General features: G+C 41.2%; 1 protein-coding gene across 5 annotated transcripts in view; it reads left to right on the top strand.

The window, feature by feature from the left end:
* mast2 (microtubule associated serine/threonine kinase 2) overlaps window positions 1–16,121 on the top strand; it is a 406,821-nt gene that overhangs the window by 260,056 nt on the left and 130,644 nt on the right. For all 5 annotated transcript variants that reach the window (XM_059984199.1, XM_059984201.1, XM_059984202.1 and 2 more), the window contains one exon: window positions 7,258–7,349. In XM_059984199.1, the coding sequence (XP_059840182.1) occupies window positions 7,258–7,349 (92 nt within the window). The remainder of the gene's footprint in view (window positions 1–7,257; window positions 7,350–16,121) is intronic.

A 16,121-nucleotide genomic window follows, 5' to 3' on the forward strand; every position in this document is an offset into this window, starting at 1 on the left:
GATGTAGTTTTGTTGGCAGGACAAAGGTTGCATGTTGAAAATGTTCTTGCAGTCTCCTTTTTTGTCATTGACATCTGTTACTATGAATTATCCAGGCATAAGGCTGGACATGTTGAAGTTATTTTCTAATTTGTAAATTAGAATTAAAGTGTGTTCAATCTGCTAGTGTTCACTGAGGGAGTGACGGGACAGAGGGGTCTGAGATTGAGAGTTCCAACACAATAGACTGGATCATCCCAATTTAACAAATCAACCACTAATACTGAAATTAGAACAGAATTTCTACCCAAAGGCGAGTGTAAAGCATAACATTTTGTACTCAAACGTCCTGTGACATCTCAATCATTGAGTAGTTTAAGGACAGATATATAGATAGATTTTAGATATTAAAAGAATTGAGAGATATTAGGACAGAGAAATCTTGGGTTAGGACTGAGTCAAAAGATCAGCCGTGATCTTATTGGCTGGCAGAACAGTTACATAGCATCAAATGACAAGCTCATAAAGAGACAGAACTGCAGATGCTGAAATCTGGGGCAACATACAATCTCGTGGAAGAACTAAGAGTGTCAAGCAGTGAGGGGAAAGGAATTGTTGATGTTTCAAGTCAAAGGCCTGCATCAGAACTGAGAATGGAGAGGGGAGATAGCTATCAAACACAGGAGAAAGGAAGTGTTGAGGAGGGATTCCAAGGTAATTGGTGGATTGAGAAGGGATGTGAGGGATCTCAGACAGGTAGACAGATGAGTGGGGGTTACTTTGGAAGAGAGTATTAGGTGAATGATAAACAGAAAGATAGAGACATGATAGATGAATGCAGAGATAAAAGGGAAAAAAACACTTGCGGGGCAAGGTGAAGCAGGGGAGTATGAAGAGAGAAGACCATTGCTGCTAAGCCATCGCCAGGAACTGGAACCAGATGGAGGTGGGGTTGGAATGGGAAGAGGGGTCATGGCTTATTTCTGAAATCGATTTCACTGACAATTGCAAGGGTGTCTGGTAACATTCCTTGTCATTTCCAGTGGGAAAATAGCCAGCTCAGATTATCTTTCCGTTCACTAAGCTAGCCACCTTTTGACTGCATGCTTTCTAATGAGCTTGGCCCCTTGACATGCAGTTGGAAGGTGAAATCTCCCAGTTTTTAATTTGATGGACAGGCCCTGCTGTTCAATGATTCTGCTACAGTGTTACGATATTTTGGAACTACTGGCAGCTCATATTGTGGTGAGAGGTCTAGTAGTCTTTCTCAGGATCACTGACTCAGCTTTTGCTTCCTGGGATTAAAGTGGAGATGGGGTTAGTGGGGAAATGAAATAAGTGAATATCAGTGCATTCTATATTGCTTACCCAAATTATTAGTCATAAGTCTAATGCTGAAAAATGAAGTGAAGATTGAAGACAGACAAATATGTTTTAACTCTGATCTTCTCCCGGATTTTTGCCATGGAGGACCTGGTGAAATTTCTCAGTTGTATATTCATTACTGTGATTGGGAGGGCATGAAATCATGTCCAAGCCCAAATGAGGATGCGTTGAGTGTGTCATGCAGGTAACCTGCTAAGGTTCAGCTGGCTGTGCTATGCACTATTGACGAATCATAGATGTTCATCTATTTTTTTTCCATTTCATAGAAACATAGAAAACCTACAGTACAATACAAGCCTTTCGGCCCAAAAAGTTGTGCCGAACATGTCCCTACCTTAGAAATCTTTGGGGTTACCCATAGCTCTCTATTTTTCTAAGCTCCATGTACCTATCAAAAAGTCTCTTAAAAGACCCTATTGTATCCGCCTCCTCCACCGTTGCCGGCAACCCATTATACGCACTCACCACTCTCTGTGAAAAACTTATCCCTGACATCTCCTCTGTACCTACTCCCGAGCACCTTAAACCTATGCCCTCTTGTGGCAGCCATTTCAGCCCTGGGAAAAAACGTCTGACTATCCACACAATCAATGCCTCTCATCATCTTACATACTTAACATCTTTGGACTACTTTTACTATGCCCATGATCTGTTTTTTTTATCAAATATGCTATTGTTTGCACTGTTGTAACTATACGTTGTAATTATGTGGTCTTGTAGCTTTAGTTTTTGGTCTTGTTTTGTCTGGTGGATTTGGAGCTCCTTTCCGGGGAATGTGCTAAGACGGTAGCGTGATATTAATACGCAGCAGCCTCTCCGGACCCTGGATTGGGGATTGCCCAATGTGGATTTTCTGGTGTAGTCTGTTTTGTCATGTGTTTTTGTGATATCATTCTGGAGGAACGTTGTCTCGTTTTTTAACTACATTGCATTTGTGGTTTTTAAATGACGATAATCTGAACCTGTACACTTCTGTCAGTTTACCTCTCGTCCTCCGTCGCTCCAAGGAGAAAAGGCCAAGTTCACTCAACCTATTCTCATAAGGCATGCTTCCCAATCCAGGCAACATCCTTGTAATTCTCCTCTGCACCCTTTATATGGTTTCCACATCCTTCCTGTAGTGAGGTGACCAGAACTGAGCACAGTACTCCAAGTGGGGTCTGACCAGGGTCCTATATAGCTGCAACATTACCTCTTGGCTCCTAAATTCAGTTCCACGATTGATGAAGGCCAATACACCATATGCCTTCTTAACCACACAGCCAAACTGCGCAGCTGCTTTGAGCGTCCTATGGACTTGGACCCCAAGATCCCTCTGATCCTCCACACTGCCAAGAGTCTACCATTAATACTATATTCTGGCATCATATTTGATCTACCAAAATGAACCACTTCACTCTAATCTGGGGTGAACTCCATCTGCCACTTCTCAGCCCAGTTTTGCATCTTATCAATGTCCCGCTATAACCTCTGACAACCTTCCACACTATCCACAACACCTCCAACCTTGTTATCAGCAAATTTACGAACCCATCCCTCCACTTCCTCATCCAGGTCATTTATAAAAATCACGAGGAGTAAGGGTCCCGTTGGTTAAGGTCAACCATGGATGTTGTCTCCTAGTTATTTGCGTTGCTCATGCAGTGCCTTCTGTGGCTGATGAGTCCAATGTGAGCACAGCAGTCTCTGTGGCCAGGATTGCATCTGTAAGTGGTCTCAGCTCTGCTGAAGATGCAGCATTCCTTTCTATGGGCCAGTTTGTCTTCTGCTGCTTTTGGTAATATTTCCTCACCTGACTTAAGGTGTTGTTTCAGAGTGCATCTCCATCTGGTGTGGTTGGCTACAAGTTCCTCCCAGGATTTAACGTTGTTGTCCAGTGCCTTCATATCCCACTTGCAGACATCATTGTAGCACGGTTATGGACTGCCAGTCATTCTCTTGCCTGAAGCCAGCTCACTGTAGAGGATTTATTTAGGGATGCGACCATCCTGTATGTAGCAGAAGTGACTCAGCCAGTGCAGCCTATGCTCCCTGAGCAGAGAGTGCACGTTGGAGAGGCCAGTACGAGAGAGAATCACGGCATTGGACAGCTGATTTCCCAAGAGATGCCCAAGATGCAAAAAAGGTACCTGAAACGGAAGGTGTTCAGCCTTCTACTTAGCCAATGTTGTCCAGGTCTTGTTGTTGTATAGCAATGTGATGATGACTCAACTGTTGTACGCTGCCTTTTTTTAACTGGAAGTCTGGAGTTCTCCTAGACTCATGTGGTGAGGCAGACAAGAATTGTTGCAGCTTTCCTGATGTGCTTGTTGATTTCTGTATCCAAGCAGAGGTTGTCACTGATGATGGACTCCAGGTATGTGAACTGATGAACAACATCCAGTTGGTAGTTATCAATTGTAATTACTGGTGGGGGCTCCATATCTTGTCCCCAGAAGTTCATCTTTTTCAGGCTTGTAGTCAGACCAAATTCCATGCAGGCCTGGGAGAAGCGATCCATCAATCTCTGGAGGTGCTGTGGAGTGTGAGTTGCAACTGATGCATCATCAGCAAACCTCATGTCTCTGATCATAGCCTCACATAATTTAGTTTTGGAAGATACCAATGAGCACTGGGTCAAGAACACAAACTTGCTTAATGATGCTGCTTTTGTCAAGAGCGGCTGCTGTAGTTCACTGTCCTCTTCATGTTGTTGTGGAAGAATTTGATGGTGCTCTGTAGACTTTGCAGGCAATTTGCCTTGGAGAGGATCTGAAAGAGCCTTTCTCTGCCTACTGAGTCAAATGCATTGGTGAGATCAATAAAACTGGGCATAGACGGGCTTCTTGTATTTTCCACACTTCTTCTGGAGCTGGTAGAGAGAGAAAATCATGCCCACAGTTGATTTTCCAGTACGGAAGCCACTCTGTGAGTCTGGGTAGACACTTTCAGCCAAGTTCCATAGGTGGACCAAGAAGACTTAGATAAAGACTTTGCCAACAACATTGATGAGGGAGAGTTACAGTCACTTGTTTTGATCTTGGTATCCTTTGTATTCTGTGGTACAGCTTCTTCCTGTCAGCACTGACACAGGACTTCATGTGGCGAGTAATCATGCAGTGCTTGATCAGGTCTTCGGTAATCCCATCGTTGTCTGATCCCTTCCCTGAGGCCAAGCTGGCAGTCAACTTGCTGGATAGGATTGGGTCTGTATCTAGTTCTTCCATTGTTGGCAGGCATACAGTGGCACCCAGGATTGGGATGGGTGACAGTGTTCACTCTGGAATAGAGGTCAGACTAATGTTCTTCTCATCTCTCCATCTGCTTGCCTGTCTGTGATTACTTCCACATTGGTGATTTTGAGGGAAGCTATCTTGCTCAGAGAGGGCTTTCTTGATGCCATTGTACACACCTCTGATATTGTCCATAAATTGTGTGCTCTGGATGTCTTCACTGAGCTTTATTATTCTTTCAGTGCAGTGCCTGGTAGTCTGCTGTACTTCTAGCAGCCCTGAGGATCTGTAGGTTCTTCTCAGTTGATGAATGCTTATACCCGACTAGGGAAGCACATGTGGCTTCAGTAACATGGGTCATCTCACTGGATTTTGCTTTAAACCAATCATTTGTTTTCACACATAACTGCACGGCCAAGCACCCAAGTAATTACGTTGTCAGATTTGCCGATGACATGACAGTGGTGGGGCTCATCACCAACAACAATGAGACAGCCTAAAAAGAGGAGGTGGAAGAGTTTGAGGCCTGGTGGCAGGCCTGAATTCCTGAATTTCAACAAAGGAGATGGTTACTGACTTCAGGAGAAGTCATACCACTCACCCCCCCCTCCCCCGCCCTCCCTTTTACATTGCGGCATAGCAATAGAAACTGTAAGCAGTTTCAAACTCCTGGGAGTGCACATCTCTCACAACTTCTCACGGTCCCAAAACATATTTTACACAGTCAGGAAAGCTCACCAATGTCTCTATCAGGAGGCAGCTGCTCTATGCGCATCCATACTCATGTTATTCTACAGATCAAAGGTTCTTTTATTAATAAAGTACACAACTCTGAAATTTTTCTCCAGGTAGCCATGAAACCAAGAAAGAAAAGAATGGCAGCATGATCATCACCTGTCCCCACACAAAAAAAAGAAACAAAAATGGAACAGGAACCTCGATTCCCAAATTCTTCCCCACACACAAAATTCTGGAGAAAGATCTGGTGAAAAATACAGAATATAGAGAAAAAAAAAGACTGGAGAAATAAAAGGCCATAGCCCAAGCCCATGTCCAAAATGCAGAGAACCTGAGTAACATTCTCCGGGCACAGCGGCAGTCTCTCCCCTCTCTGGCAGCAGAGCGATCCCGCCAGTGATGAAAAGGCAGGCTCCCCTTTCCAGCAGCAGCGTGATTCCACCAAAATCATAAGGCAGGTAGTTGGTGCACACCTTCTGCTTTCGCCTCAATGTTTCAATCTCCCTCGTTGCTTTAATTGGCAAACAATGGAAGCTTTAATCGGTGAAATGGAGTTGAACATTGGCTTGCACCCCATTCTGCAGCCTTCCCGCCACGAGATTCACGTATGCTGCTTGTCTCCTGGAATCCTCGGAGAGTGCAGAGCGCTAAAACACCCTAAAGATTTCCAAGCTTCAGATCACAGGTTCCAACAGTTCCAGAGTCACATTCAAGACAAAGAACAAATGTAAAAGATATAAAAGTGAAATATGTGGTTTCACAGTCTTTCCAGAAGATGCCGACTGTGCGAGTGTTGTACACAGGTGCCATCTGGATTTGCATCACTGTTTGGTATGGAAATTGCACTGCAGCGGACAAGCAACATCATGACTGATACCACCCACCCTGCTCATGGACTGTTTGTCCTACTCCCATCAGGGAGGAGGCTATGTCATAAACCAGACTCAAAAACAGTTGCTTTCCCCAAGCAGTAAAGCTGATCAACACCTCTACCCACTAATCCACCCCTCCTTGCCCCCAACCATCACTACTTTAATATTTCCTGTCAGTCAACCTTATGCACAGGCACTCCTGTGCCTAGCATCATTTTATGCACATACAATCAATCTATGCATATAAGCTATCTTATGTATCCATATTTCTGTTTTTTTAATTATTATTTATTTTATAGTTTGTGTATTTTTGTTCTGCATCAGATCCAGTGTAACAATTGTTCAGGAAATGACAGTAAACAATCTTAGAAAATAATCCAGCCCAATATGATAACCAAATTTGGTCATGCATTGGGGTAAATCACTGAGTATACCATAGACCCACTGCTATTTTACAAAGCTGAGCAACTGAAAGAGTAATTGACACATATGTTATTTCTGTCTGGCACATAGCTGAATGAACAGTAGTTTGGCAGAGGTCTGTGCATCAGTAACCACTTTGTCCTGTTTGCAGGTGAAAGCATTAGACATGGAAAGGAAGAAGGGAGAAAATTATTATGTTATAACTGAAAGCGTGTGTGTTAATTTCTTCTGTTTCACCACTACCCTTTCCACCCTTTAAGAAGCTCCTAAAAAGCTCCAAAATATTTTTGTCTGACATATGCTTTAATATCTCCTCATGTGGTGTTGTTTTGAATTTTGTAACACTCCTGCAAAGCATGTGAGGAGATTTTGCTACATTAGGGGCACTGTATAAACCGGGTCTGTTGTGTATAAAGTTGGACAGTTGCTTAGCAGTTGTTTAATGGCTGTCAACATTAGTACTTGAGAAGCCAACTTTGGACATATGATAACTTGCAGACACAGTAGACCAAATAATGTTTATATTGAACTGTAGAAGAATATAGAAAAATGTTGGGATGTACTACATTCAAATGATAGGATTGGGGGGAAAACACCTGAAAAAGTACCGGTAATTGTTTGTGAACACTTGCTTTATTGTGTTTCAGTTGCCGTACAAATAACCGGAAGAGCCTAATTGTGACTTCAAGCACTTCGCCAACACTACCACGTCCACATTCACCACTGCCAGGGCACACAGGTAAGGAGTAATGGTTTTAAAAAAAGTATTTGTACTTGTACTTGTAGCATTTACAAAGCAAGTCTAAGCATAACTTCTCATCACCACCAACAATTGATGTCTGCAGTATGTCTTATCTACAGCTTAAGGCTTCAATCTCCTACACTTCAAAGGAAAATTAGTATATCTATAAGCATATTTTCCTGACTTGGATGTATGTTTCTGCTCCTTCAACAATGGTAGATAAGAATTATATCGAAGGGCCATCATTAGTCTCTCAGGCCATTTGGGCATGAAAGGTTTGACCAAAATTTATTATACATTTCATATCTTAGTGTATCTGTATCCTATAGTATTTTATCCAGATGTTGCAGTTGGTACTTTATCATTTTCAGAATGGTAGATGAGTGTGCTGCAGAGATGTATCTCTTAACTATGTGGTTGGATACAGTTAAGCCCTTTCCTTTAAATGACTTGGATGAAAAGGTGGATGACTGGGTTAGTAAGTCTGCAAAAGACAGGTTAATAGAGAGATGAAGAAGGCATATGCTATGCTTGCCTTAATTAGTCAAGGCATTGAGTTCAAGAGTCAGGAAGTTGTATTTCAGCTTTATAGAAGGCTGGATTAGGCTGCGTCTGGAGTGCTGGTCACCCCATTATAGCAAAGACATAAAGGCTTTGGAAAGGGTGGAAAAGATGTTTACATGGATTAGAGGACATGTGCTGTAAGGGGAGGTTGGATAAGCTTGGGTTGCTTTATCCAAAGAAAGACACTGTGCAAAAATCAGTTTGAGGCTTATAAAATCAAGAAAGGAATAGATAGAGAAGAGAGCCACTAACTTTTGCCCCAGATCAAAATGTCTGGAGGGCATGCATTGCAGGTGAGAGGGGGTCAAGTTCAAAGGAAATATGCAAGATGAGTTTTTTTTACACACAGAAAGTGGCAGGTGCTTGAAACTTGCTGCCAGGAATTGTAGTGGAGGTAAATATGATAGATGCATTAAGAGGCTCTGAGGTAGGCACATGATTGTGCTGAGATTGGAGGGATATGTACTTTGTGTCAGCAGTAAGGATTAGTTTGGTTAGGTATTTAATTACTTGTTTAATTAGTTCAGCACAACATCATGGCCAATAGCTTGTTCTTGTGTAGCACAGTTCTGTGTTGTTCATCCTGAATGTAACCAATCAGGGTTTCACTGTTATTCTAAACATTATTGTAAAATTGCCACATTCTAAGATTTTGAAGCAATGAGTCCTAAGATTAAACTTAAAATTCAAGTTTAAGATATCCTCTTTTAAGCATTTAGAGCAAGAATGAGAAAGAAAATTATAATCCTAATTAGATGTTACAGTTGTAGATTTTTTTCAGATTTCTTATTTTTGCATTTAGTGCCACTCAGAAATCTGCATCAAGTCACTTTTTATTGTCATTTCGACCATAACTGCTGGTACAGTACACAGTAAAAACGAGACAATGTTTTTCAGACCCATGGTGCCACATGAAACAATAGAAAAACTAGACTGAACTATGTGAAAACAACGCAGAGAAAAACTACTCTGGACTACAGACCTACACAGGACTGCATAAAGTGCACAAAACAGTGCAGGCATTACAATAAATAATAAACAAGACAATAAGCACCATAGAGGGCAGTAAGTTGGTGTCAGTCCAGGTTCTGGGTATTGAGGAGTCCGATGACTTGGGGGAAAAAACTGTTACATAGTCTGGTCGTGAGAGCCCAATGTCTTCGGTGCCTTTTCCCAGATGGCAGGAGTGAGAAGAGTTTGTATGAGGGGTGCGTGGGGTCTTTCATAATGCTGTTTGCTTTGCGGATGCAGTGTGTAGTGTAAATGTCGGTAATGGCGGGAAGAGAGACCCCAATAATCTTCTCAGCCGACCTCACTATCCACTGCAGGGTTTTGTGATCCACGATGGTGCAATTCCCGAACCAGGCAGTGATGCAGCTACTCAGGATGCTCTCAATACAACCTCTGTAGAATATGATGAGGATGGGGGGTGAGAGATGGACTTTCCTCAGCCTTTGCAGAAAGTAGAGACGCTGCTGGGCTTTCTTTGCTATGGAGCTGGTATTGAGGGACCAGGTGAGATTCTCCGTCAGGTGAACACCAAGAACTTTGGTGCTCTTAACGATCTCTGCTGAGGAGCAGTCAACGTTCAGCGGAGAGTGGTCGCTCCGTGCCTTCCTGAAGTCAACAACCATCTCATTTGTTTTGTTCACATCCAGAGACAGGTTGTTGGCTCTGCACCAGTCCGTTAGCCGCTGCACCTCCTCTCTGTATGCTGACTCATCGTTCTTGCTGATGAGACCCACCACGGTCGTGTCATTGGCAAACTTGATGATGTGGTTCAAGCTTGCGGAGAGGAAATGCAAAACCAATATAAAAATCAGTCCTCTCAGGATGATAATTTCTTAAGAGCTAGCGAGGTATCACATTATTTAGGTCTTATCTAGTAATTTTATACAGTACTGTCAGATACCATACATAACAATAGATATGGAATCTATTCTTTGAAAGATTGAAGAACAAAACCAATATCTTATTTTAGTTATTATACAAGCAACAGGATAGATAAATGCCACAATAAAAAAATTAAATTAAATCTAAATTATGTTAAGAAAGCAAGCTTTCCTGTCTAATTAATATTAATGCAAATTAATATTTTGCATTAATTAATTATAAAATAAGCCTATTCACTGCAAAGTGATTGGCAGATGCTTTTCTGAACCTTTGCTTTAACACATGGTTGACCTTGACCTGCAATTGAAGATGTAGTTTAACATGCTCAGTAAATATCTGTACTACTCTTTTTCTTTGAAGCTGAGTGTTGCTGTAGAGTGCTGGTATCTGCTGTTATACTTACGAAATAGGAGAGCAGAATATTATAATAAATGACAAATTAACTTGTCTTGGTGATATTGTTTGAGAGATAAACATTGACCACAGTTTCTCTGCTGGTCTTCAAAATTGTGCTATGGAACTATTTATATCAACCAGAGAAGAGACCAAGCTGTGAGTTAACATTCCATCAGAGCTATGGCAAGTTTGCTAGTGGAGCACTGCCTTCTTGCTGCATTGAAGTGTTGGCTTGAATTTTTCTGGTCAATTCTGGGAGTTGATCTGAAATTCATAGTTTATCAGTCAGTGTGCTACCCAGTTAGGTTTGGAGGACATATGAATATAAAACTACTCTCATTACATTCAATTAACAAACTTAGAAAAGATATGTAAGAAATAAAACCGGTTTTAAATCTGTTTTGCTGCCATTTTTATTCCCTTCCACCTGCCTGTTTTAAAACCTACAGCAGAAGGGCAGATTTTCTTTCCCTCCCGTTCTGTTACCCATCACTTTTCTTGAGCAATGAATCAAGATCTACAGCAGTGTGTTGCAAGATGCTACTTGATCTCATTCCCTTTGTGTAAGTTCAAGTGTTACTGTAATTAAAACTGTTTGCATTTATGTCATTCTATGAATCATTGTAAAGGACCTACATTTAGCATTATTTATTTACTTATGCTGTGACAGAACACTTCCTCTCATATTTTCTTTAACAGAAATTGTAATTGCTGTTTATACAATAATTTCAAATGGCAAATATTTTAAGTATATTGTATAATTCTCTGATCTATCAGGTAAAATCTGGGTTCGAGGGGTTAATTTTTAAGAAAAGAAAAGCAGGGAAGTCTTGAAATTAAACATCAACTCCACAGGTACAAAAATGTTGGTATCTGCTTCTTTTGGTTTAAAGTTGTCGCAAATAAAAAGTAGCAATGATAATTCTGATTTGGTCATTTTTGCAGTTTGCAATTATCCACTTTGATTTGGAACACCTGTTTTGGGAATTCTACCAATGAGCTGATTATCCATTGTGTATTACAAGAAGAATAGAGCTGTAATTTGCTCTTTCTTTTGTAGAACTGATCTATCATTTGATGGTAATGTGTGAGTGTAGGTTCAAAACTGAATACGAAGCAGGATCTTTAAGACGAGCACTATTTTTTTTTAGAACTGTGACATTTAATTCTTAATGTCTGATTATTGTATTATGCTGTAGCTTCCACCATTGCACACTACCTAAATGGGAAAATGAAGAATAAATAAGCCTAGTAGCTAAAGTGAAATTGCAATGGTGCTAAAGCAATTTAAAGCTATTTGATGTTGAAATTTTGTGCTTAATCAGCTGGAAGATGTCAGTGCTGCATGATGAAACATTTTCACATTCTTCATGCCTAACTAGAAAGGTCATACACTTAGAGCTACCAAGGATGAGAACAGCTTCAACTAAATTTAATCTTCTAACCTAGCTGAGAAGAACACTACTTAACTATTTCTTTCACTGTAGTGACCATTCATATTGAAAAAATATGCTGTCACCATTTATCAAGAACATGAGAAAATCTTGATACTGAATACTGGTCTCTGAACAACACACACAAAATGCTAGAGGAATTCAGCAGGTCAGGCAGCATCTAGGGAAATGAATAAACAGTCAACATTTCAGGCTGAGACCTCCCTTCATGACTGGAAAGGAAGGGGGAAGACACCTGAGTAAAAACTTTGGATGGAGAGGAAGCAGGATAACTAGAAGGTGATAGGTGAAGCCAGGTGAATAGGAAAGGTTAAGGGCTGGAGAGGAAGGAATCTGAGAGGAGAGAAGAGTGAACTAATGAAGAAAGGTAAGGAGGAAGGTACTCAGGGAGAAGAGATGAGAGGCCAGAATGGGGAATAGAAGAAGTAGAGAGGGGGGCGATATTTTTTTTAACTGGAAGGAGAAATTGATATTCATGCCATCAACTTGGAGGCTACCCAGATGGAATAAAAGGTGTTACCCCTCCACCCTGAGGCCTCATCTTGGCTCAAGAGGAGACCATGGACCGATGTGTTGGAATCAGAATTAAAATGTTTGACCACTGGGAAGTTTTGCTTTTGGCAGATGGAGTGGCAATGCTCAACGAAGCGGTCCCTCAGTTTATGACAGGTCTCACCAATGTGGAGGAGGCCATGTCGGGAGCACCAGATACAATAGATGACACCAGCAGCTTAGCAAGTGAAGTGTTGCCCCACTTGAAAGGACTGTTTGGGGCCTGGAATAGAGGTGAGGGAGGAGGCGAATGGGCAGGTGTGGCACTTTAGCTACTTGCAGGGATAAGTGCCAGGCCTCCTCTAGATTAGTGAAACCATTCTGTCCATGACCTTCTGTTGTACCAAGGTGTTGCCTGTCCTGCTGAGTTCCTCTGCCATTTTGTATCTGTTGCTTTGAATTTTCAGCATCTGCAGACTTTGTGTTTCGATTTATCTCTCAAAATGAACTTCATGTCGTTTTAGATTGATTCTAATTTCTGCCTTTTCTGTTATGTTTCTACTTTGTTGTAACTTATTTATTAGTAAATATGAAATTGTAGTCAGGCTGTAGAATGCAAGCTCTGAGTTTAATACAAATGCCTTCAGTTAAATTTGCTTACTACCATCAGGATAGATTAAATTTTACATCTTTGGTAATGTGCAAGTACTTTTAATTAACAGGATTGGATGCTACTATTGCACAATATGTTATTCTTTCTTTCTGAACGTCAATAAAGCCAGTTTTATGAATGGAGAGGATGTTGTATTGGCGTAAATGGCTGGAACACATTAACAGCTAACCAACAGATCCATGAAGAACCAATTATTTGCTACAGAAGAATTCAACAGCCTACATAGTGAAGCGTGGAAATCAGGAACTTGCTGGACGTCAGATGAGCACACATGGCAATCAGTCATTTATTCGGAATTTAAGGCTATCAAGTACACCAACTTAGGTTAATTCCTGGGAAAAATAGAAACATAGAAAATAGGTGCAGGAGTAGGCCATTCGGCCCTTTGAGCCTGCACCGCCATTCAGTATGATCATGGCTGATCATCCAACTCAGAATCCTGTACCTGCTTTCTCTCCATACCCCCTGATCCCTTTAGCCACAAGAGCCATATCTAACTTCCTCTTAAATATAGCCAATGAACTGGCCTCAACTGTTTCCTGTGGCAGAGAATTCCACAGATTCACCGCTCTCTGTGTGAAGAAGTTTCTCCTCATCTCGGTCCTAAAAGGCTTCCCCTTTATCCTTAAACTGTGACCCCTCGATCTGGACTTCCCCAACATCGGAAACAATCTTCCTACATCTAGCCTGTCCAATCCCTTTAGAATTTTATACGCTTCAATAAGATCCCCCCTCAATCTTCTAAATTCCAGTGAGTATAAGCCTAGTCAATCCAGTCTTTCTTCATGTGAAAGTCCTGCCATTATATTAACATAATATAATATTATAATAACATTATAAACAAGAATCAGAATCAGGTTTAGTGTCACCAACATATCTTATGAAATTTGTTGTCTTTGCAGCAGCAGCAGTACAATGCAATACGTAATAGCGAAAAAAAGTGTGTGTGTGAGGCATCGCTTCTTAAAGATGTCCTGGATACTATGGAGGCTGGGGCCTGTGATGGAGCTGACTACGTTTACAACTCTCTGCAGCTTATTTTGATCCTGTGCAGTAGCCACTTCCTTCCCCCCCACCCCACCTCCATATCAATGATGCAACCTGTTAGAATGCTCTCCATGGTACATCTGTAGAAACTTGCAAGTGTCTTTGGTGACATACCAAATCTCCTTAACCTCCAAATGAAATATAGCCCTTGTCATCTGTAATGAAATATGGCTTCTTTGTAGCTGCATTGATAGGTTGGTCGATAAATTGCTTACTCTTTCCACTTCTGATCCCTCTGAGGACTGGTTTGTATTTCCTTGTCTTATCCTTTAAGAAGTCCACAATCCTTTCTTTTGTCTTACTGACATTGAGTGTAATGTTGTTGCTGCAACACCACTCAATTAGCTGATATATCTTGCTCCAGTACGCCCTCTTGTCACCATCTGTAATTCTGCCAACAATAATTGTAATGTTAGTAAATTTACAGATGGCATTTGAGCCACACAGTCATGGATGGAGAGAGAGAGAGAGAGAGAGAGAGGGAGCAGTGGGCTAAGCACACATCCCTGAGGTGCACTAGTGTTTGCAGTCAGCAAGGTGGAGATGTTGTTTCCAATCAACACGGACTGTGGTCTCACAGTTTGGAAATCAAGAATACAGTTGCAGGGGGAGATACAGAGGCCCAGGGTTTGGAGCTTTACAATGAAAACTGTAGGAATGGTCGTGTTAAACGCTGATCTGTAGTCAATAAATAGCACCTACAATAAACAGTAGGTACTTGTAATGTCCAAGTGATCCAAGGCCTCCTGTAGAGCCAATGCACTAGAGACCTATTGTGGGATAGGGCAAATGGCGGTGGATCCAGGTCCTTGCTGAGGCAGGAGTTAATGTTAGCCTTAACCAACATCTCATCATTGTAGATTTGAGGGCTATTGAACGATAGTTTCAGGCAGCTCACCCTGCTATTGTTGGGCACTGGTATAATTGTTGCCCTTTTGCAACAGGTGGGAACTTCGCTGTCTTTGAAAAGCACTGTCATTTGGTTGGCACAGCTTTTCAGAGCCTACCAGGTATTCCATTGCGAGGGTTCACCCTCTTGAAAGATAGACTGATGTCGGCCTCCAAGACTGAGGATTACAGGGTCACTGGGAGTGCAGAGATCCTTGTAGCTATAGGCTTATTCTCCCTTTTAAAGTGTGCATAAAAGATGTTGAACTCATCTCGCAGTGAAGCATCACAGCCACCCATGATGTTAGGTTTCACTTTGTAGGAAGTAATGGCCTGCAAATCCTGCCAGAGTTGACGTGCATCCACCCCCATCCTCGTTCAGAATTGTTCCTTTGCTCTCAGTACCAGACATTTTTTAATCACTCTCTTAGTCTCCACAGCATATCCCATTTCATGGGAAATTATTTATTATCATTATAATTATTATATACATATATATATATATATATATATATATATATATATATATATACACACACTTATAATTATAATAATCATTATATTTATTTATTTATTATTATTAAGTTACTGGGGTCTCCTTACCTTCTGTCCAAGACCTCTTTCAGAGTCGATGCCTCCAGAAGACACGGTACATCATTAAAGACCCCTCGCACCCTCTCCACAAACTGTTTGTTCTTCTGCCATCAGGTAAAAGTTACAGGAGCATCAAAACTAAAACCACAAGGCTACTAAACAGCTTTCTCCCACAGACAGTCAGACCGCTAAATAGCTGCTCTACCTGACTTCTGCTTTGGACACTTTCAACTTACACTGGACACTTATAACTTGCTTTTAACTGACATATGGCTGTTGTGTTTTAATATTTATTGTTATATTTATTATTTAATGTTGCGTTTGTCATGTTATGATTTCACTGCTCCTGGGAAACGCTGTCTCATTCTGCCCTGCAGAGCTGATGTACGGTTAGCATGACAATAATGTTTTTGAATCTTGAATCTTGAAATATTCTGATCTCAAGGGAGATTCCTCAACTGACTATCAGAGGGACAGGCAAAAAGCTCGACACTTTTGAAGTCGTGGCAAAACTGTTAGGGTAAGAGATCATGTGGTAAATATTGAGCTACTGAGAATTTAAGGAAAGATAAAATCAGACTTTATTAGAGCATTGCATTAAGAGACAAAGCAATGAAATAAGCATTGTATGAACAAATGCCAAGGATCAAATGGCTTTGTTTTTTATACACTCCAAACTTTTGCTATAAGCTTTGTAATTAAGAATTTGAGGAATCAAGATCTCAACTGACTTCCGGTAAGATGGTGATTGTTTAGTCGCTTCAGACT

The sequence above is a fragment of the Hypanus sabinus genome, chromosome 11 (assembly GCF_030144855.1).
Source record: "Hypanus sabinus isolate sHypSab1 chromosome 11, sHypSab1.hap1, whole genome shotgun sequence".
In the NCBI taxonomy this organism is placed as follows: Eukaryota; Metazoa; Chordata; class Chondrichthyes; order Myliobatiformes; family Dasyatidae; genus Hypanus; species Hypanus sabinus.